This window comes from Bubalus bubalis, chromosome 5, assembly GCF_019923935.1.
Source record: "Bubalus bubalis isolate 160015118507 breed Murrah chromosome 5, NDDB_SH_1, whole genome shotgun sequence".
Lineage (NCBI taxonomy): Eukaryota > Metazoa > Chordata > Mammalia > Artiodactyla > Bovidae > Bubalus > Bubalus bubalis.
Genome location: NC_059161.1, coordinates 69,161,724 through 69,186,295, shown reverse-complemented (window position 1 = coordinate 69,186,295; position 24,572 = coordinate 69,161,724). Strand labels below are relative to the sequence as shown.

At 38.7% G+C, this 24,572-nt stretch overlaps 1 protein-coding gene across 1 annotated transcript in view; it reads right to left on the bottom strand.

Moving 5' to 3' along the window:
• Positions 1-22,161, bottom strand: part of CDC73 (cell division cycle 73) — a 91,304-nt gene extending 69,143 nt beyond the window's left edge. The window contains exons 1-9 of the mRNA XM_006061422.4: positions 21,967-22,161; positions 19,341-19,446; positions 15,754-15,823; positions 13,717-13,779; positions 13,585-13,637; positions 10,351-10,439; positions 6,397-6,613; positions 2,634-2,732; positions 711-789 (exon numbers count right to left, since the gene is read on the bottom strand). Coding sequence (XP_006061484.1) covers positions 711-789; positions 2,634-2,732; positions 6,397-6,613; positions 10,351-10,439; positions 13,585-13,637; positions 13,717-13,779; positions 15,754-15,823; positions 19,341-19,446; positions 21,967-22,097 — 907 coding nt within the window. The 5' untranslated portion in view covers positions 22,098-22,161. The remainder of the gene's footprint in view (positions 1-710; positions 790-2,633; positions 2,733-6,396; positions 6,614-10,350; positions 10,440-13,584; positions 13,638-13,716; positions 13,780-15,753; positions 15,824-19,340; positions 19,447-21,966) is intronic.
• Between the last annotated feature and the right edge of the window lie 2,411 nt (positions 22,162-24,572).

Sequence of the window (24,572 nt, the reverse complement as noted above, 5' to 3'; positions counted from 1 at the left end):
CATTTTTTCATGAATGAGATAAATGAAGAGCCCAAGAAAAGTTACACTGACATTAGTCCCACCCTCAGTAAGCACCTCGCTGATGTGGAAACGGCTCACTGCTGAATGAGCCATGGAGCCATTACAAAGCCAGTCCTCATGTGGCTACTCCAGTCTATGTGCCCAAGTCCTCAACGCACACATTTATAACTGGGGAAATATGATTTGATACGTAGAGTTTCTACCCTAAAATAAACTTCTGAGAAATAGAATTAAGGCTAACAATAGCAATTATTTATAGGTAGCTTATTATATACACCAGTCACTATTCTGGGGACTTTATTAACTAGTTTAATCCCCACAATAACCCAAAGGGATTACTATTAATACTATTAGTATCGTAATGACACACAGAAGGAAACTGAGACAGACTACCGTTAAAGGAACATCAAAACTTTTCTGTAAAATGCCACACAGTACTTTTAGGCTTTGTAGGCCACATGATCTCTGTCACAATTCAACACTGCTGTCACAGTGCTAGAGGAGACACGGGCAATACAAAAATGAATGAGCGCGGCTGTTTTCCAACAAAACATAATTCAGAAAAACAAGTGGTGGCACAGACTTGGCCTGCAGAAGTTAGCCAACTCCTGCTCCCACACAGGAGGTCGCCCTGCCTCTCAGGTCCAGCACAACCACAGCAAGGGGAAGAGAAAGATCAAGTAACTCACCTTCTTTTCCTTTGAATCTTTCCTGGTCATATCTGTTGTAAGCAGCCGGGATAGGCTGTTTGGTACGCAATGTGGGATCCTGAAGAAAAACATCGTAAGTTATACGTCAATATTGTCTAAACTGTTACTTAATACTTATAATAAAAACCACAATAAAGCTAATGTTTCCTAAGCTTTCCTCTTAATACTTTGGCCAATAATACCAAAACAAGGAGTAGACAAAACTGGGGAATCATCTTAAGCTGATTTTCAAGATACTGTTCACTGCTAGAAAACCATCTCAACTAGGGAGGAGGTAAAGAACACCAAGTAAACGTGCACCGAGGCAAAAACAAAATTCTCAGAAACTGCAGAAATAAAATGGGTGCACTTAATAATTTCATTATGATTCAATTTCTTTAAAAATAAACTCACTCCAATCATAAATTATTTTTCTTTAACCCAAAAAATAAACTTTTAATTCAAACCTTATATTCAACTGGCATGTTGGAGTCTATTAACTGAATTATTCCCCAAATTATTAATCCTTATATTAAATAAATAAAATAATGACAATAAACCCATTTATCAATGTACAGTGCAAACTGAAGTTAACAAAGCTGTTTTTTTAAAACACTCAGAAAAACTTGCCAATCTAACATCTAATTAACTCACAAATACTTTCTATAAAAGCCTGTGATAAACTAAAAAAGTATATTTAAAGAATATTCCCAAAATTGCTTGGGAAATTCATGGTATTTGTAAAGACTGAAATATTCTTCATTTTGTTACAATAGGATGCTACCGCAATTATTACTCCAAATAAAACATATTCATTCAAGACTGTCACTAGGTATATACTTCCACAGTCAAATGCCAAACATTAAAATTTTCAAGTAGTTTAATGATTATGAGAATACAGAGAATATTCAGTCACAAAGTTAACAGTTGAACTATTTTAGGAGTTGATGTAAGTTTCCTACCAATTGCTATTCAACAAGTCCACCAATTCATAATTATAAACACTCTGTTTTGCCATAACAGCACCTATCCCTGCCTTTTTTATTTATCTGTATGTCCCACTAGACTGTAAGTGCAAAGGAAGCTTTTCACTCTTATATGTCTTGTATCTCTGTCGGCACACTGCCTGACAAGTAAGAGGCACTTAAAAATGTGCACCTGTGGTTGACTCATGCCGATACATGGCAAAAACCACAACACTGTAAAGCAGTTATCCTCCAATTAAAAAAAAAAAAAACCTGGCCAGCAAGTCACCTGAAGTGTTTATCTAAATACCAGCAAAAATTCACTACCTTGAAAAGGTTAAACACCAAGAATTTCATGAACAAATAAACCTACTTACTCTTGCAAAGACTGTATTAGTACTCTACCAAATTTTGACATACTTTTAGAAATTATAAAATGAAAAAGGTTTTATTTGCATGTTATTTTTCCTTTGCTGAATCTTATGAAACTGGCTTCATAGATTTCATTTATATGTGGAATCTAAAAAAAGAAAACAAATCAACAAACCAAACGAAACAGAAACACACTCACAGAAAGATGTAGAACAAACGTGAGGTCATTACAGGGGTTGGGAGGAGTTGGAACAAAACAAATAAAAGGGATTAAGAGGTACAAACTTCCAATTATAAAATAATTAAGTCACAAGGATGCAATATACAGCATGGGGAATACAGTCAATAAATAATAATATTGCAATAACTCTGTATGGTAACAGATGGTTACTAGACTTCTGGTTCTGATCAATTTGCAATACATATAAATGTCAAATCACTGTGCTGTATACCTGAAAAAATATAATTTTGTATGTCTCAATTCTAAAATAAATAAGCAAATAAATACTTAAAGATGTTTTCAATATGACAACACTGAATAATCACTTTTAATAAAACTACTACAGAAGCAACAAAATGTTCTTACAACAGGCGCTGCATTTGGGGCCGGTCGCTGTTCGGGTGCACGCCCTTCTTCTCTGGCCTTTACTGACTGAAGAATTGCAAAAATATTCTTGGAAAAATTCTGAAACAGAAATGGATTTCGATTATTGAATCCACTTAGAATTAAGTACTCAATAAACAATTTCAGATTCAGTTTTCTCTATTAATTCTTCCCTTACTACATCATAATGAGGCATGATTACTATACACACGAAAGTAAAAATCAACTACTACTAGGAAATTCATCCAAAGACCAGTTATTATAAACCCAATGTTATTCACTTATTTTCATTTTACTTAAAGTACATAACTGTCTATAAATTCATTGATATTCTCCATTTATTCAAAAAATGTAAGCAGAAAACAAGGTAACATTTAAAAACAAAACTATAGCAGATTTGCTGTCAAGGGAGGTTCTTAGTTGTAGAAGAAATTAATTCTTCTGAAAGAAATCAACTATTAAAGTTTCTTCTTGATAAACTCCAGTGCTAATTTCAGACTACTACACTTTATAGATGTTGAAAGTTCGAGATACTGTTAGGAGTCAACATGCACTTTTCAAAGCTGTGTTAAGTTGGAAAGATTTTTAAAAACATAACAACTTTTACATGAACAACCTTAGCAACATTGAACAAAGCTGACAAATCGGACCACTCCTTCATGAAATACTCTTCTTTCACCTGAGACTCTCCCTCAGTTCCCTTGGGGCTCTTCTAATTCTGCCTGTTAATCACTCATCATTTTAAGCAACATTCTGTCTCCTGTTGAAGAATATAACCTTTGTGAAGGCCAGGACCAAGGCATCCCAAGTCAGTGCCCCCATGTGCCTGCTGGAGGATGTCACATAAATGTCACACAAATAAACATGGATAGGAGAGGAGAGACAGCCTGAAACATAACGTTAACCACTGCCAGAGTAACAGCACTTACTAGTTCCTTAATTCTTTAGGACAACAAACACACATCTCACAACCACTTACTCTTAAAAATCATGGCACACCCCAAAGAGATTTTGTTTATATAGGTTATAATATTATTATATTATCAAATTAGAGATTTGAGCTATTTTTAAAATATTAATTCCTTCAAAAATGAGGGGAAAAGGTATTCCAAGTAAAAATAACTTGTTTTTATGAAAAACTATTTTCCAAAATGCACAAAATGTTAATGACAAGCAAGTGTGACACTATGTTAAATTTAGGAAACTGCTATGGTCTCAGTAGCAAAAAGGAACCTCCCAAATTCTAACTTTCTTTTAATTGACAAAAAAATACTGTCAATTTTATTTCTTGAACCCACAGCCTTTCCTCCCTCATTTTCCAAAAAATGCCAAATGCACATGCGCTTTTCATGGAGACAATCATCATATTTTGGTATGCAGAAGTGCTTTGTATGTTCTGATTTCATCACAGAAAATACTGGTAAGAATATACTTAAAGGTTAAGATTTAATAAAATTACTGAATTTTTTAATTTCATCAAGGCCATCATTAGTGGTGAAGAACAAAATGGCCACTAGCAAAGATTGGTGCCAATGCTTTAATTCACACCAAGAAACCAACAGCTAACTAACCACTGCTTTTGCACCAGAAGTGCAAATGTCAACACAGTGACAAATGCAAATAAAGTCTTAATCCTGTTAAGAAAATAGCTGAAAACATGAAAAGCAAATTTCACTATTTTAAAAATAAAGCATTTCATGAGAGACTCAAACTCTAGAAAAAAATTAATTAAAATGTTGCTATTTTTATGTGATAAAATTACAAATTATTATACCTTCCTTTTAGTGATCTCTTTTATCAATTTTTCAACAATGACTATATATTAATGTGTGTAAATTTAAAAGTATATCTTAAACAGTATCATAAAATTAGACTGCTTTTTTGTAAGGTGCTTGAAATGGAATTTTGAAAAAATAGCTTTTGCTCAAGAAACTCAGCCAATAAGAAAACCCTGCTATGTGGTAATAATGAAGATCTGTTTAAAATCATAGAGCCATTCAGGGCAATAAGCACCTAAAAAAAAAATTTTTTTTTTTTTTTAAGAGTTTGTCAGATGAAAACAGTATACAGAGGGACTACCAGTCAAAATCGTCATTTTGATTTTTAAAAATGTTAATACTCACAGAAGCAAACCTAGCTACAAAACAGTTCTTCTAATGCTAACTTATTTTTAAATTACACACTGGTGCCAACAATGCTAAATTCTACTGTAACACTTAGTTTTGAAATGGTGGTACAATCCTGCCACCTAGAGCTCAAAGAAGTTATTCATTTCAAAAATTACAATGAACACTGGTAGAACAATATAAGTTGTGATACTTAACTATTAGCCACCCTAGGCATTAAAAATGAGTACCAACAGATCTATCTATGACAGCTCCCTCATAGCTCAGTTGCTCAAGAATCCGCCTGCAGTGCAGGAGACCATGGGTTTGATTCCTGGGTCGGGAAGATCCGCTGGAGAAGGGAAAAAGCTACCCACTCTAGTATTCTGGCCTGGAGAATTCCACAGACTATACAGTCCACGGGGTCGCAAAGAGTTGGACACGACTGAGCGACTTTCACTATCTTTCATCAATAGATCACTTAAATACAAACTTAAGGTTTACTCATGTTTTCAGATTTCTTCATAATTCTAAGCTCTAGAGAATGATTCTTAATCTTGACATCAACTGCTCTACAAAACAAGTCAAAGTACAAGAGAAAAAACTCTTCCCTTCATATATTCCTTGTAGTAGCTATTCTACTAAAATGGCACAGTGAACTTAGGGCCAGAATCCAAAAACAATGTGCAAACAAAATGAGTCTGCCTAGACCAATGATGAAGTTCACTTTCAACAGTAATCTCACAATTTCTAAAAAATCTTCTCACCAAATCATCACTGTGAACTGTGTCTCAGTGAAGAATTAACATTTAAGAGAAAATTCAGATGTGTGGGAGGAAAAGAGAGGTGAAAATAGGTAAGTGAAAGAGAACTGATTCAACCTTTTTGGAGATATATTAAGACACTAAATATCCAGTATCTTTGAACTTCTTATCTTTCAAAATTTAAAGTACATGTCTCCTTTAACCAGCATTGGCTTCTAGGCATTAATCCCTCTGCTATGTAGTAATAAATGCGTGAAGGTGTATGTACAAGGATGTTTTTTAATGCAGTTATTTATAATCATGAATAGGAAACGAGAGAAGAAGACAGGAGAGAGGAGGAAGCAGGAAAAAAGGGGAAAGGAAATGAAGAAAACCCACCATTCTGCAGCCAAAAACAAAACAACTCCATTAATGAGGAACCAGCAAACACTGCCACAACCACCCAACAGAAGAGAATGTATCAAATAAACAAATAAATGTTTGTTGGGCCATTTTCATTAAGTTCTCTACTTTGTGAAGAAAAAAATTAATATTGGTATTAATGACTAGAGAGCTCACCATCAATATTCCCTGTTCATTGGGTTTAAGCAAAAAATCTCACCAATAAGAAAACTGTAAATCTCTATGGATTTATAAACAAGGTGGAAAGAAAGGGACTCGCACTTTGACTCAGACTTTTTCATCAGCTTCTCTGATGACCAACCACCAATCATACACTAGCATGGAATGGTAAACAGGTCAGTTAGAAAGCTAAATTACTGCTCTCTTAGATACAAAAAAATTCCTCCTCGCAGGCAATTTTAACCAACTTTAAAATCAACCGTTGTTGAAATACACACAGACACTAACAAACAAGAAGTGGAATATTTTAATTACCTTTCCTGTGCTCTGTAAAATAGTTGTTCGTGTCCGCCACACTCTTTCTCTGCTGACAATATCTCGGGTCACATCTACTTCAGCGTCCACAAAACTCCTCTGTTTTAAGGCAGTTATATCATCATCTAAGTCAGTCTTAATGGTAGATCTTTTCTTAGCCATAATTTTGGCTTTGATTGCGGCAATTTTTTCCACTGACATAGCTTCGGACAAAGACCTGAAAGCAACGTCGTTTTTAATATTCACAGCAAGGATCTCCTGAGCATACTATAAAATATTTTGTTACATTTATAACTTCCTGTAATAATACTTTAAGTGGCAATTATTAAGATTTCCTCCATATACATAAAACTGACACACTTGATAACTTATAATCATCTAAGAGTCCACATAAAAATACTACACTATAAGCAAATTAGTAATTTTTAGGAGGAACGATGCACAATATTTTTCACATTTTTAAAATTCTCTTCCCCTACCCAAATAATTCATTAATATAGCCTTTTAGATTGATCACCATCAACCAATCAGAGAATTCTGCACAAGCCAATCACATACCCTGGGACACCGCTCCCTCACTGTCTTTAAAAATACTTTGCTGAAACCCATCAGAGTTTGGGTTTTCTGAGCACAAGCCACCTGTCCTTGTGTGGCCCTGTAATAAACCTTTCTCTGCTCTCCCTCCACAAAAAAGCCTTTTATATGAGACTTTTGTTTGCTAACCCTCCCCATCCTGCATGCAAATACACACACATACATACATACACACAAACACACACACACCCCCCCATAAGTACGTGCACACAACACCTTGAAAGGCGGGTGGGGGGGGGCGAATTTCATTCTGTAAAGAATCAAAAGTTTAGGTTTTCCTTGAAATTTATTTCAAGGTTTCAAATCTATGTTATAATATACAACATATCAATTTTACAGCTGACAGAAACATTTATGTGCCACATAAACATATACCCCTTTTAAAGTCTGGAACATAAAACAATACTTTGAAGTTCTCATTTTCTTTCTTTTACTTCATTTTCAAAAAGCACTGAAATAGCAAACAGAAGCTATGCTTTCAGAAGTAATAAAAAAAAAAACAGACTTAACAATGAAAGTATAGATTTCATTAAAATGGTAAGCTTAGTGTCATTTCTCACAACATAAAAACAAGAAAAAGAGTTTGGATACCTTAACAGCAGTTGATAAAATTATTACTCTAATCACAAGATGACAATCTTGAAATACGTTTAAACAACATGTGGGGAAAAGACAGGAATTCCTGCAGGTTTAAACATGGTAGTATTATGTAGTATGCTATTTTATTTCCATTAGGTATGAAAGTACTTTATAGCAGATGCTCAATATGTATCAGCATTTGATTCATTTTATATACTACTATGCAACTCCCTTAAAATCGAAAGCATACCAGCATACCTTGAGCCAAATTGAAACACTTTTCTAAACTATAATCAAAACGTGCACTGGACAAGCTCTGGAGTTTTACTTCCAGCCAAGATGAAGTAACAGGGACTGGTTAATCCTCCTACCTTGAAACAGTCAAAATATATGAAACAACAGTTTACTCAATATCTTCTATCAAGTAATGAAAGACAGTGATCTCTCACACATGAAAACTGAGTAAGTAAGCCCTATGGAGGTTGCAATTTACACCCTTGAAAGTTCCCAACACAGCACAGGGAGAAGAACTCAGGCAAAACTTACCGTATATTCTGATTTGGGAAAATAGAGCTGGGATTCCAGCAACATCAAAGAGTACACGAACTCACAGGCCAGAGTGCCTGAGAAGAGAGAGCTGCAGAGGACCCCTCGAGTACTCTGGCAGATTACTGATTAGCCCATAAGTAGTTGGAAACTAAAGTGAGGAACAGAACCACCTAGAGGGAACTGAGTCCAGCACCCACACAGGAGGAAGAGCAGAACCTAGTCCCACCAGCCAGACTGAAAACCTCATATTTATGGGGCGTTAGATGGCATAATGGTCAAAATGGTCCTGTCTCAACAACAGTGGGCAGTAACTACACACTGTTCAAACACCAGTTCTTAAACCCTAACTAAACACTGTTCAAACAACAATTCTTTAAATTAAAAAATCAAGACTCAAAAGGAACAAACTGTTTCAAAGGAGTAACTATGTCCCAAAACAAAACAAAAAAGAAAATTTAGAAAAACACAAAAACATCCAGCACTCAACAACGTAAGATGCACAATGTCTGGTATCCAAACAGTACAGGCATATAAAGGAGCAGGAAAATGTGAGCCAGAACGAGGAGAAATCTACACTGAAAAAAACTGCAGGACTGGCAAAGGCACCAAAATAATACAACTATTCCACACATTCAACAGAGAGACATGGGCTGTATATTTAACTTGTAAAGGTAAAAAATACAATGTTCAAGACTACCAATATAATACGAATATAATTACATAAGAAAAAATGAGAGAACTACATACAGAACTATAGAAACTATCCAAAATGAACAGAAAAAAGAATCAATCCAAAAAAAGAAAAGAACATAAGTGAGCTGTTGAACAATTATGAGTACGAGTAATTAGGTCAGAAAGAGGGGAAAAAGGGGGAAAAAAAAATTGAGGAAGCGGTATAAAAGCTTTTCTAAATTCACTGAAAATTATGCACCCAAAAATCCCCTCAAAAACTCAAGCACAAGAAACATGAAGAACACTCTCCCAAGTTACGTGATAATTAAATAGTTCCAAACCTGCAATACAGAAAACTTTTTAAGTAGTCAAAGGAAAAAAGCCACATTAAAAGACACAAAAGAGAATTCCCTGGTGGTTCAGTGGTCAGGACTCCATGCTTTCACTGCCAAGGACCCCAGGTTCAATCTCTGATCAGGGAACAAAGATCCCACAAGCCACAAGCTGCCACCAAAAAAAGAAAAAGGGGTAACAGCAGACTTTTAACCAGAAACAATGCAATCAAGGAGACAGTGGTATATCACACTTTAAAAAGAGGTAGTCTGGAATTCCATATCCAATGAAAATTTTTTTAAAAAGGGGGGGGATTTTTTCCAAAATAAAAATGTTGAAAGAAACACCAGCAGTCCTAAACAGAAAGAAATGTTAAAAGAATGTTAAATTAAAAAAAAAAAAAAAAAGTCAGTCAGTCAGGCCAAAGAGGAAAAAACGGGCACACAAGTCTACAACAGGGAAGAGGAGGCATGGAAATAGTACACACAATTTTCCCTAGATGTTCAAACAAGAGTAAGAACAATGCACTGTGGTGTTTGGAACATGTGTATGAGTAAAACGTATGACAACAGCAGCACAAACGCCAAGAGAGAACAGGAAGGAAGCGCCTCGTGCCGAGGTTCCTGCCCTGCACACAAGGTGGCAGACCCTGCAGGCAGACTGTGATGCCGCACACCACACACAGCGACCCCCAGCAGCCACTCAGAGAGAGCAGCAGCACACACGACTCAGCCAACAGACAGAACAGAATCACAGCACACGTTCATTTAATCCAAAATCAAGTTAATTTCCGCTTTAGGGAACAAAATTTTAAAAAGAACAGAGAGACAAACAGAAAACAGCAGCGAATTACTGACCTAGAATTAAGCATGTTAATAATTTCATTAAGTGTAAATATTTAACATATGGTACTTTACCAGAAAAGTCTGCTGATCACTGCTATAAACCAGTAAGAGATTTCATGACAAATGAGTGGCTTGGATTATGGAATAATTTTTTAAAAGATCAATATGGTAACAAATCAAGAAACTTCCAGAAAGCCTAAGCAGCACAATGGCTTCCAATCCTCCATCATAAAAAATGCTTGAGCATCTTCTTTCGAACTGAGGGCAGGGAGACACACACTGAAGAATGTCATATATGCAAACAGCATGTTAATACCCCTGTTTCCACATACGCTTATATATACTGCCTAACTTGCCTATTTTCTATCAAAGAAATTCTTACCTGATCTGTTCAGTCTGTACAATCCCTTCTTTGTGACCCTCCAAACGAGCAGCCAATCTCTCTTTATCAAGGCGTACACACTCTTCATCCTGAAAACAGTCAGTAAATATTTTAAAATATTACTTAACTTTTAAAACAACAAAAAAACCATAAACACTGCACGTAACTTTTGCCAAAGGTCCCACCTATAAAGTCCCAGGCATCACTGGCCTTGGGTCAATTTTATAATACTTTTAGTTACAGACTAAACTAGTTACAGACTTTTAGTTACAGACTAGAACTGACTCATTGGATAAGACCTTGATATGTGGAAAGAATGAAGGCAGGAGGAGAAGTGGACGACAGAAGATGAGATGGTTGGATGGCATCACCAACTCGATGGACATGAGTTTGAGTAAACTCCGGGAGTTGGTGATGGACAGGGAGGCCTGGCGTGCTGCAATCCAGGGGGTCGCAGTCAGACACGACTTAAGCAACTGAACTGAACTTTACATAAAAACAGTAACAAATGTATGCTGGAGCACCTAAGATTAGAACTGAAAGCTTACAAATAAACTTTAGTAAGTTTTTCCTATGATTAAGGCTTTTTTATAATATAGCATAGCTACCCTTACTCAGAAAGACAATATACAACAAAAAATTCCTTCTCCTCAGAAAAGTAACATTTTATTAGTCCTAAATGTTCAATGGAAGGACTGATGCTGAAGCTGAAACCTCAATACTTTGGCCACCTGATGTGAAGAACTGACTCATTGGAAAAGACCCTGATGCTGGGAAAGACTGAAGGCAGGAGGAGAAGGGGATGATAGTGGATGAGATGGTTGGATGGCATCACCGACTCAACGGACATGAGTTTGAGCAAGCTCTGGGAGATGGTAAAGGACAGGGAGGCCTGGCGTGCTGCAGTCCATGGGGTCGCCAAGAGTGAGACACAACTGAGCGACTGAACTGAACTGATGAGGGGCCTTCACCACAGTCAAAACTTTCATCTTGGATCCAGATGGTTTTCGTATATTGCCCCAGGTCCTGAACCTTTTAGCACAGAACACCAGAAGTGAAAGCTGAATGTTTTTCAAAGGATCTTCTTCAGAACGCCAGGCGCTTCCTACAAAGTGCCCATGAGCCATTTCATACCTGACTTCAACCTTTGCAACTCAGCTTCTACCTTATTTAGGTATTAGAATCTCAGGTAAAAGTTAAGTCTGAAAAGTAGTTACTTAAAAAACAAAACTTACTAACTCTGATCTAGTTCAATGCCTACATTCAACAAATGACAAAACTGAGAACCAGAGTCAGTGTCTATGGCTAACGAATATGAAATTGTATAAAATCCATCAGTAGATTCTACAAACCCAGAGAAACGTCGTGCTCTAACTGTGTCCTAACCATGTTAAACTTAAAACTGCCATCTTGCCGGGGTGAATGCAAAGATTAAGACCTCAACAAATGTGTTAAATTACATCGAAAATAAAAGTTTAACACATATTACTCAAGTTCCTTAAGAGACTGATTTTAAAGACAACTGCAGCCTAGGTTTCAACCAGATCCCAAGGTTTCTCTCTGCTGGCAAAGTGCCTAGCAGGCCCTCAACAGATATTTGAACCGAAAACTCTCGGTGTGTAATATGGCTATTTATGTAATTCATTTTAACTCTACAAATACTCTGGAAAGAATTTTATTACGCTATTTCTTGTTAATTTTTAAAGTTATCAGAATCCTAGCAAATCTGCAATTCTGAGATATTCAACTCTTTCAAATAATTAAACCATGAATTTCAGTTTTTCCCCAATAAATGAAGCCTTTAAATTCGCTTATTTTGTACACAATGTGTTACAACCTCCTTTTACACACACAGAGTTGTGGAAAATTTCAGTTTTGCTGCCACAAAATCTGTACCCTGCAGAGGGGAGCAGCCAGGAGCCAGACTGCCTGGGCTCTAATCCCGGTTATGTGCTCCCCAGCAAGTCACTGCTCTCTGAGCCGGTGAGCTCACAGATGACATATGTGGTACTGCCGACTTCAGGAGGTGATGGTGAGGATTACAGGAGTTAATAAAGTACATAAAGTACATAGAGTATCACCTGGCGCAGAATAACAACAGTGAGCTAATTATCTCTATCATTATCTGAAAAAACAAGTCTCAGAGTACACTGAAGCAAAATTACATAATCTTGGCATCAAATTTTGTCAGTGATTCTACTGTATGTATTTACCAACCAACCTTACCCCTAAGAGTTACTTTCCTTATCCTTTTCTAACTGTGGATGCCTTGCTGTTCATGAAGCAGGCAAAAGGTACAACTATTGGACTGTTACACAAGTGTCAAATGAAAAGACTTACAGTTTCTAGTAATGTTAACCCTACCAGTGATTACAAGTGTTATTCCTATACTGGTCATTTATTTATAGCCGATTTAGTCATTTCTCAGATTTTAAGCAAGCCTCTAATGCATTATCTTCCATTTTCAGAATGTTTATATGTAACTGATCTGAGGCTTGTTACAAACTTAAATAAACAGTACTGTAATTATACAATTTAAATTCCTAACATTTTAAAACATTGTAAAGTTTTAAGACAACTGACCTAGTTAATAAATTATCTTTTCAACATTAGCTGCATTTCTTACAGGGTTCTATTCAACATAAACTGTCCTTGTTTACCAACAGTAATATTCCACTTGCTGGCTATAAAATACTACCAAATCATCTAACCTGATAAGTTAACATAGGAAAAAGTTAACTGTTCACAGCTCTTCAGAGGGGAGCAAACTCCCACACCACCTTTTCCAAGGGAAAGTGAACCACAACACAAAGGCCAAATCTGCCCCATCTGCCCGTTTTATGAAGTTTTTTTGGAGTACAGCCTCGCCTCGTCATTCATGCACCGCTCCACCTACAGTGCAGAGGGGAGGAGATGGAGGAAGACAAGGCCCCATAAGCCTGAAGGCGGGCTTGTCTGGCCCTTTATAGAAAAGGCTCTGACTACTCATCTAGTCCAACACTTCCATCAACAAGGATATAAAAGCAAAGAAAATAATTTGTCCATCATGCAGCCGGTATGTGAGAGATCTTATAGAATATAAGAGCTCAAGCTACTTATTAATCAATTGCAAATATAACCACTTTTCAAGGAAAAAAGCTCTTAGGACTACAATGAGCAAAGAATTCTTACTACTACACAATTTCAATCTCCATTTAAAAAAAAAGAATCACTTTAAAAATAAAGTTCCATTACCTCAATTCGTGGTTTTTTTGCTTCTGCCAAAACTTCATCTGCAGCTCGTTTGACTGTAAGAAAAAAAGAAATAAATGTACAGTTTGGGGACAGGTGTTTGAGAGTTCAGTATAAACATGAAACAAGACATACCTTGAGTAGATCTCTGAAGACCTATTTCTAGAGGGGCACTTCTGTCTATACTGGCCGATGTTGCTGAAGATTTAAAAAGATATGTGAAAAGATAAATATTTGAATATGTAAGATCAGAAATTTATGCAAGGGAAATACTCAAGATCTGTTACATTTCTTACTTAACATAGGATTACGTCTCTTAAAAAACTAAGTTTTAAAGCAAGTTTTTAAAAGCATTTTATTATAAAAGATTGACCTGTAATAAAAAGTATGTAAGAGGACAAACTATTTTTGACCATTTAACTTACAATGTGACTGAAATCAACTATAAAGAACATATTCCCAACATATTACAACGTAGGTATGTAGAAGTGTATGAAAACATAAATAAAAATATAAACGTATGTATTAATTCACGAGGGATCAACATTAGAGCACAGCTCTGAATCAAGTGGCGAGTAGTGAGCCATGTGACAATGTGAAACAAAAATTAACACAGAGGGAATAGCAAGTGCATAGGATCTAAAGTCAGAAAAGCTACAAGAACCAGGGAGACTGAGAGCCGATGAGGTCACAGAGATGAGCAGAGCATGACTGTGCAGGTCAGGGAAGGAGGATGAGCTGTATTCCAAGTGTGATGGGAAGGTACAGGATGGCCTTGAGCAGGTGAGTGACACAATCAAGTTCAGATGCTCTTCAAAAACAGGTCCCTCTAACTGGTGAGCAGAGACTACACGGTAGGAAATGAACAGCAAGGACCTTCAAGAGGGCTGTGCAATGGTCTAAGGAAGAAGGTGGATCAGGGTGGTTATACGATGCTAAGAAGCTGTCATACTTTCAAAGATAAAGAAAGGACTTGCTGGTGGAAAGGATGTGAGCTGTGAGAGAATAGGAATCAAAGATTTCTCCAGGGTTTGCAGCCTAAGCCACTACATGAATGGGGGACCATTTGCTAAGACGGAAACACTGGGAGACCAGACCTGCTCTTTCATTGTCTGTGGTGAGAAGGGAAAGAGGGAATCTGCACTCTATTTAGGATATGTTACATTTCAGACACCTGTTCAATACCCAAGAGAAGATGCTGACAGTGAATTTATAAATGTGAAGCTCAGTAAAATGTCAATGTTGGAGATAAGGAATCAAGAAAAAAAGTGAGATGGACAATGAGTAGAAAGAGAACCTCAAGAGTCTGTTGCCCCAGATGTCAAGTCAAGAAAAGCTTTCCAAAGGGGAGTAAGCAGTCAACAGTATCAAATGCTACTGAGGTCAGGTTAGCTGTGAAAAGCAGAGACCAAAGGATCTGCCAATCATGCATCAGCACTGACCTTATAAGAGTGATGTGAGTGAGACAGTGAGGAAGAAAGTTAGACTAGACTCAAGAGAGAATCAGAGGTAAAGAGGAAGCAGTGATACCACACAACTCTTGCAAAGAATTTTGTAATAAAAAGGAGAAGAAAAATGGAGCAGTAGAGAACAGGAAGTGTATGTGTTCTAAGTCTGTTCAGTTGTGTCCCACTTTTTGCGACCACATGGACTGTATTGCCAGGCTCCTCTGTCCATGGGATTCTCCAGGCAAGAATACTGGAGTGGGTTTCCATTTCCTCCTCAAGGGATCTTTGCTAGCCAGAGATAGAACCTGCATCTTATGTCTCCTGAATTGGCAGGCAGGTTCTTTACCACTAGCATCACCTGGGAAGCCCAGCAAATAGGAAGGAGGGAGTTTTAAAAAAGTTGTTAATGAGAGATATTACTGTGTACATCCTAAATGGAATGATTCAGAAGAGAACTGATGATGCAAGAGAGAAGCAACCATTTACAAAGGAAAAGTCTCTGAGAGTGCAAAAGGCGATGGATTTCACATGCAGGGAAGGGCTAGCTGGTCCTAGGAGTGAAGTGCATACACGGTAACAGGAAAGAGAAAGCAGCACGTGGACAGAGTTGCAGGTAGGGGAAGTTTATAATGAGAATTCATAATCTCTTCCCACTGATTCTTATTTTACAGGGAGTGGAAACCAACTCCTGTTTAAGAGTGAGACCAACTTAAAAATTACTCACATGCTTCACCATTGAGATATCCAAGTAGATCTTTTCGGTCAGGTCTTCTAACCACTGGAATATTTTCGGTCTAAAGCCAAAATTTTAAAATAGATATCAAATCAATAACAATTATAAGATGCTTTAGTAAAGTTAAACAACTTTTAACATCTGAATTTTATTCCAACTTACCTTGGCAACATATATTAGAATCATATTTCCAGAAAATAACCAGACTGAACAAATAATAAAATCTTGAAAATTTTTAAGCATATTAATTTTTGGTAACTTTATTCTCAGTTCCAGTAACATATACAAAAGATAACCATTAGAAATGTAACAATAATCCTAACCCTCTTCAAAATACCAACTATATTCTTATTTTTTCCCTTGGATTATTCTAAGTATTTATTAATTCTACTCATGATGTTTTGGATTTAGTCCCATAGACTGCTCATTTTATTTAAGGTTTCCAAAGTGCTTTTGTTTCTAACACCCTAACCACACCTCCTCAAAATATGGTACCTGAACTCTTGCAAATAAACTAAATTAGCACTTAAACTAAATTTTTATAATTAACAATAAGTACATGTCCCAACAATATATACTGGGGAAAAGACAGGCTTTTCAAGAAATGGTGCTTGGAAAACTGGACTATTACAGGAACGAATCAAACTGGGCCACTTTCTTATAACATATACAAAAATAAACTCAAAATGGATTAAATACAACAATAAAACTCCAGGAGAAAAAATAGGCAGTGTGTTCTTTGATATGAATCTTAGCAGTATTTTTCTGGATCTGCCTTCTCAGGCAAGGGCAACAAAATAAAAAAATAAACAAATGGACTACATCAAACTAAAAAGCTTTTGCACCATGAAGGAAACCATCAACAAAATGAAAAGGCAACCTACTGAATGGGAAAAGATATTTGCAAACAATATATTCAATAAGGGATTAGCCTCCAAAATAGAATAACTCACACAACTCAACATCAAAAACCAATCAATCCAATTATGAAGTCAGTCATGGGAATGTAATGTATAGCATGAGGACTATCGTCAATAATACTGTAAAGATGTTGTATGATGACAGTCGGTTACTACTTAGACTTACTGTGGTGATCAAGCCACAATGTATATAAATGCAGAGTCACTATGCTGTACACCTGAAACTACTACTGAATGCTGACTATATTTCAATAAAGAAAAAAAGAAAATGACTAAAAAACAGGTATGTGTTGTTTAGGAATGGGAAAAAATTTAGGAGACTATACAGTAAAATGTTAATGACAGCTGTTTACTTTCTACATTACGTATCTCTTTTCTCTACTGTTGAGTGTGTATAAATTTGTAAGCAGGAGAAAAAGAGTAAAAAATTAAATTTGGAAAATGTGTCTGTTGTGATAAATGAGTAGTTTTCCTTTGTTCTCTTATATTAGCAATTTGTAAAGAGGTGAGCAAAACAAATAAAACTGTATACTTTAGGCACCAAGTCGTCCTTGGTGATAAATCCAATGAATTCTGTCATTACCACAGTTTTCTCCACAGTTTTCATAATGTAAGCAAGCAATAGCAGAGTACAGGGAAAAGCTGGTTACAGGATTATACAGTTATAAACTCTCTGTTACTTTATTTAGGCAACAATGAATGAGCACCCTTAATATTTTGGCTAATTACCTTATACTAAATACTGACCATATTTTACTGCACCAAATATTCTGCACATACACCTTGATGACACGAGATAAACAATATTTAATCACTTGAAATTAATTTGTTTTTTAAGTTAGGTTAAATTTTAATTTCTGCTTATGAGTATAAACAAGTAAGAGCGCAGAGGTTTTTTGGGGCTTGTTTTTAAAAATTAGTCTACATGGACTACCATTAAGTTAAAAGATTTGAATTAATTTTCTTTAAATTACTGTATGTAAGTTTGATAATACACTTGACCATTTAGTCACTAATGGATTATGTATTACGTTATCACCAACAGAAAACAGGGGCTATGAGTCAGAAAAAGTTGTTTCAAAAGGTCTGCTCAAAAGAAAGAGCAACAAAGGAGTTAAAAATTTTATAGAACCCTAGACTTTCCAAATTCTACCCTTTCAATCTAGCAAATATTCAAGAGAAATGATAGTTAAACCTTATGGGACCAAAGGTCCTAAGGACCACAGTAACAATTATGGCATCAGTTATGTGCTACAGTCATTCCCCAGAGACATAATGTAAACCTAAACATAAGAGTCTGGACTATCTTTATTACCTCAAAATGAATGGACCTATTCAACAAAACATTCTAATCAGTGCCTGATTTCATTTGTAAAGATCTGAGTTAACAGAGCTTTATAGAGCAAGATGCTATTTTATACCACAATTTCCCAAGTCACAAATAGTTTCACCCCACATAGTGCATTTTTCAATACACACTAAACACATATTTCTTGTTCAAAGAAGCTGTGTTCAAGCACTCTGAGGCAGAAAGCAGGCACCTTTCAATCATCTGAAAACAAATAAATTTATAAACAATGAAAAAAGTTTGTTGATTAAAAAATTCATTTTAAAAAGCTGTCTACTGGAACTTCCCAGCAGTCCAGTGGTAGGGACTCTACACTTCCACTACAGGGGGGTATGGGTCTGATCCCAGGTCAGGGAACTAGAATCCCTGAAAAAAAAAGGAGGGGGGGAGCTGTCTAATAAACCTGACTCTTTTTGATGCCAAAAAATCCTTTTTTCTTTGAGATTAAACTAGAGCTCCAAAATCACTGCAGATGGTGACTGCAGCCATGAAATAAAAAGACGCTTGCTCCTTGGAAGAACCTAGACAGCATATTAAAAAGCAGAGACATTACTTTGCCAACAAAGGTCCATCTACTCAAAGCTATGGTTTTTCCAGTAGTTATGTATGGATGTGAGAGTTGGACTAAAAAGAAAGCTGAGCGCCGAAGAACTGATGCTTTTGCACTGTGGCGCTGGAGAAGACTCTTGAGAGTCCCTTGGACTATAAGGAAATCCAACCAGTCCACCCTAAAGGAGATCAGTCCTGAATATTCACTGGAAGGACTGATGCTGAAGTTAAAACTCCAATACTTTGGTCACCTGATGTGAAGAACTGACTCATTGGAAAAGACCCTGATGCTGGACAAGATTGAAGGTGAGAAGAGAAGGGGATGATGGTTGGATGGTATCACCGATACAATGGACATGAGTTTGAGTAGGCTCCAGGAGTTGGTGATGGACAGGGAAGCCTGGCGTGCTGCAATCCATGGGATCGCAGAGTCGGACACGACTGAGCAACTGAACTGAACTGAAACTAGAGTTCTGAATATCTGGGTCTTCCCACAGGCTTACACAATTTTTAAAACATCCCTAAAAAACAGCTCTGAAACTCCTACTACTATAAACATTACCCACAACTCACAAATTTAAAAAAGAAAATCACAAATTTAAAAAAATCCACATAAATTAAATTGATCTAACTTTGACCCTCCAGGAGACTTTCTTACAGATAAACCTTTCATTCTTTTGATCTGAAACTCATGAGGGAAGTTATCGCCAATAGGATCAACTATCAAATTCAAAACAAGTCTCTATATGAATTCTACTTACAGCTGCACGTCGGACATAGACAGGATGCGATAGGTGCACATTATTAAGTAGAAATAAGATCGAATCCAATGTGTAGTACTCTCTAGGTTGGCCTTCCTTCCCAGTCCTGAAATGATTAAGACAAGATTGTTACTCACAATTCTAATACAACTCCTTGGGCTTAATCATATAATATTATCCACACACACGGTGCTATCCAAAGAAAAATATTCTTAAGAGTATGAAATCTAATAAGTGAAAATGTCATTTGGGCAAAAGGAATACAAATGCAAACAATGACAAAAAGCAAGAGGTAAGGAAAGTACTATTCAAACTTTATTACTACAGACTTTTTAGAATTTGGTCCAAATTAGCTTCTGGGCTTTGTTAATAGAGAAACCTAATCAGTTAGGAAGGATCCATAAGAGAAACAAACTGATTAAAAGAAGCACACTAGTCACTTAGGCTAAACCTGCAAGAAACTTATCATGTTTTCTAAGTAAGATTCTGCTGAGAAAACACCCTTACCAACATTCTTTAACACTACAATTAACTTCAGAGATGCTTATGATTCTTACGACTTCTCTCAAATTAAACCAGTGATGTAAAACCAAAACTAATTCTACCTGTGATAAAACAGTCGTCCAGGAGTGCAAGCCCTTTCATGCAAATACGTAATACTACTTGCTCAACAAATGTTACTGTCCAATCCCACTGTCCTATTACATTCTCCCCATCTAGAAATATCAATGTATTGTTTAAATCCATCTGAATATGGCTCAATATAATCAGTCTCAAACTTATTTTTCTAGCCTCTATTTCCACTTTTTCTCTAAATCAATATACTTCAAACCACATATCACTTATCAATCACTGTACTGTGAAGTAAATAATACATGAGCAACAAGTTGTATCTCTTCATGATGTATTAAAAAAAAAACTGCACTGCATTCAGTAAGGGTAAATATTAATGTCATGCATATGTGTGCATTCCCCTATACAGAGAATAACACTCAATGAAAATACATGTACTGGTGTGATTCACTGCTGCAAAAGTTTGAAATCTACTGTTCTAAGCACACTTTTCTTACTACTGGCTTCACTCAGCTATCAAAACATTTCCTTTCCAGCTCTCAGGTCTTTAAGCATGCAGTTCCCTCAGCTGCAAAGACCTAGCCCACTACTTCGTCCTCAGAATTCCTATCCATTCCTTAACATTGTTCATTCATTTATTCAAGAAAAACCTAGCATGTCCATAGGCCAAACACACTTCTATGAAAACTTTCCCAGTTAGAAGTGATTGCTCTCTTTAGGAACTGGAATTCGATTCTTATCAAGTTGTGTGTCATCTCTTCCACTCTGACTGAGGTAACCTCCTTTGAGGCACCGACCCAGGTTTTCAAAATATTTTCCAGTTCTCGGACTGAACAGCCTTACACTGTGAATACTCAACCATTTGTTCCAGAAAAACCAATCAGTCAAAAATCCAATCAGCGCTGAGCTCCTACACAATGTGTGGGGCAGAGGACTCCTAACCTTTTCCAGCTTGTTCCTCCTCAAATCAAATAGACTTTTCTTCACATAAGCTGTTTTTAAAATGTAAATCTGCCTGTGCAAGTTCCTTTTGAAAGGAAAAAAAAAAAAAAACACAGAAAACTCAGAATGATTTTAGCCACCTGCACAAAGCTAATTAAACCATAAGCAGCCCAAGATGCCAAAAAAATAAATAAAAACCAAGGAACTAAACTTCCCCTAGCTTTTTATCAACTCTTCCTCAAGTCCACTGCTCCCATTCAATCAAGCAAAGCAAGTATGGAAGTTTTCGTCTAGGGTTCTAGCTATCCAAATGAAACGCCACTGAGAGAGGGTTCACTCAAAAAGCCCCTCACGATGATCAGACCTTTTTTTCTTTTGAAATACATATGCATATATCTATTTTTTTCAGATACTTTTCCCATGTAGGTTACCCACAGACCTCCCTTCAGGTGTCTTCCTTAAGGACTTAAACTCGGGCAACCCCCACCGGGATCAACATTGCCAGAAACACTCTCTTCACACACATTTCCCCCAGTCGCACACTCTACCCGTTCCCCATTTAGAATGGCAAAGTTGACTTCATTTCAGCAGGAAGTTTCTCCCTGAGGAAGACCCCTGCCTTCAACTCCAACAGATTCCGACGACTCGTCCCAGGTCGCCGAAATCTTTTTCCCGTCCTAACCTGATGGAGTGGGTTCCCTTCTCTCTCTGCTTGAGGGAATCGCGAAAGAAGACGGAACCGACCAGGAGCTGCCAAGGGCCGGCAGAGACCAACGCAGAACAGCCTCCGAGACAGATTTAAAAAACAACTACTAAAGGACAAAAAGAGCAGCCCGAGGACGCGGCGGGGAGCTCCTTTATATGCACCTATGCACCCGGCCGGCTCTCCACACACAGAGGCAGAGACCTCCACACGGAGCCGCGGAGGAGAGACCCCTCCGGACGCCGCTCCTCCCGCGCCCTCCTCACAGACAAGCTGCAACTTCTGCTCCCGGGAAAACTTTTCCCCGGAGCACCCGTTTTCCTCCACCCCCAAGGGGAGCGGGGGGGAAGGGTTCGGAGAGAGGGACCCGGGGGCGCCCAGCCCTGCCCCTTGCCGCAGCAGACTCACCCCCAAACCACATAGTTGGTCTTCACGTTCTTGGGCCAGGAGAACTCGCCGAATATCACTTCGTCCCCTTTCACTACAATCTCCTTCTTCTGGATGTTGTACTGTCGCAGGACGCTGAGCACGTCCGCCATCTTCGCCCCCCTCGCCGCCGCCGGCCCCGGGCCCGGCCGCCGCCGCCGCCGCGCCCGCCGCCCCCTTCGCCTGTCGCCTCTACCCCCCCACCCCCCGCCCCTCTGCCTCGGCCGCCGCCGCCGCCGCCGCCGCCGCCGCCGCGAGCCAACTGCAGCCGCACTGGCAGCCGTCCGCGCCTACGACAGCAGCGGGGGAAGGAGCCACCCAGGCCGCCGAGGACCCCGCGCTAGGAGGCAAGGCCCCGCCGCGGGCTGCCCGCGGAGAACGCCTGACCGTGCGCGCCGCCGCCGCCCGCCGCCAGGGGGCGCCGCGCCCGCCCGGGAAACGCCCCGCCCAGACTCCCAGTTGGCGCGCGGGGCCGACTCCCGGCCCGCAACTCACAGGACGCGGGGGCGCAGCGCCCACGTACGGCGCACGTACGGGATAGCTTTGACCGGCGCACGCGCGGGAACACGTACCTCATCCTCCTCCCCGCCCCCGACCCCGCCCCCACGCGCAGCGCGCACGCGGCAGGCGACAGGTGCGCGCGCACCTGCGCTGGGGGTTTGGGACGTCAGTCCGCAGAGAGCGCGCTGAGTGCTGCCGGACGGCCCCGCAGTGTTGGCCCCTGGCCAGTGCAGTGTGGTCTCTCCTTTAACCCCGCTGCAGCCTGGTGAGAGGTTTGCCGAGCCAAGGTTGCCGTCCCGACGAGGTCGTACCCGCCTATCAAATGGCCTCTTGATAAACCCCTATAGAAGGGAAAGGTGTTTGGGGGAAGGTGTTGCTTTGGGGGTTATTTCTTATTTTGTGTTTTTAGTGGACTTGCCTAGTGAAAAAGCCCAAAGATCAATGCCGGGACACTGGTGGTGGTTAGCTGCTTTTTGACCTCAGTCAAGTTACACACCTTCTCACATAATCAATTGGTTAATGGAGAACATGGAAGGTAAAAGCATCACGCAAATCAAAAAATCATAAATATTGGGTCTTCCACCTCTCAGTTCCTTAGATGGTGGCTTTTTCCATCTTGTCCCCTTCTCCTGGCCAGCCTCAAGGGGCTACAGTTTAATAGCTGTCTTCCGAGATGCTAATAGGAGAGTTGAGAACACAAGCTCAATTTATTGATATAAATTCAGTTTACTATGGCATGTCTACCTTAAACATATCCCATGGGCCATTTAAAAAAAAAGTCTCTTACTATAGCAGAAAAGGGGAAAAGTCAACTTTGTGATTGACATAACCAAATTCTTTTACCTGATTTGAAAGAAAGCAATTTTCGTTATGTGCACTGCAGAGAGATCTGTAGAAGAATGTGGTTCACTTTTCTGTATTCACTCTTCAGCCATTTTGCAGCTGAATTTGAGAAATTTTGACTATTCTGTAGATTTTCCTGTTACAATAGTATTTTCCTAAACTTCACCACAAACACGTTAAAAAGAACCTTTTTATTTATCCCCAGTACTATCTACTCTATTTATACTTGTATCCAGTACTACTGTATCCAGAACATCCAGTACTTCTTGACTATCTCACCGCAGAGGAAGTCAGGGTTTTATGATACGACTCTTTGCGACCCCATGGACTGTAGCCTACCAGGCTCCTCTGTCCATGGGATTTTCCAGGCAATAGTCCTGGAGTGGATTGCCATTTCCTTCTTCAGGGGATCTTACCAACCCAGGGATAGAACCCGGGTCTCCTGCATTGTAAACAGACGATTTACTGTCTGAGCCACCAGGGAAGTCCTATGATACATTCTTCTCTTGGCTCAGTCGTGTCGACTCTTTGCGACCCCATGGACAGCAGCCTACCATGGCTCCGCCGTCCATGGGATTTTCCAAGCGAGACTACTGGAGTGGGCTGCCATTTCCTTCTCCAAGGAAGGAAGTATGATACATTAGGAGAGTCAATTAGAGTCTCCTCAGAAGATACTGAACTTTACTTCCCACACAAACAACGACTTGGTCCATTAAGGCTGCCACAAGAGAATGATGTATACTAGGAGAATCCCAGGGACAGGGGAGCCTGGTGGGCTGCCGTCTATGGGGTCGCACAGAGTCAGACACGACTGAAGCGACGCAGCAGCAGCAGGTGTCCTACAGACAAATTTACTCCTGATAATTCTGAAGGCTAGGAAGTCCAAGATGAAGGCACCGGTAGACTCAGTGTCTGGTGAGAGCATGCTTGCTGCTTCAAACACCTGAGTCTTCACATTGCATCCTCATCTGGTGGGGAGAAGAGTGGTCTCTGAGGTCTTTTTTGAGTAAGGTCCTAGTCACCCCCACAAAGGTCTCACTCTTAGTACTATCACTCTGGAATTAGAATTTCAACTTATGAATTTGAGGAAGACACAAACATTCAGTTTTATAGCAATAAGCAAAAACAGTTTCTCTGGGGGTAAATTATGTGGTTGTTTTTTGTTTTTGTTTTTGTTTTTTTTTGAAGGGTAAGAGTCTTTTTTTTCCTATTACATTAAAGTTTATTACAAGATATTGAATGTA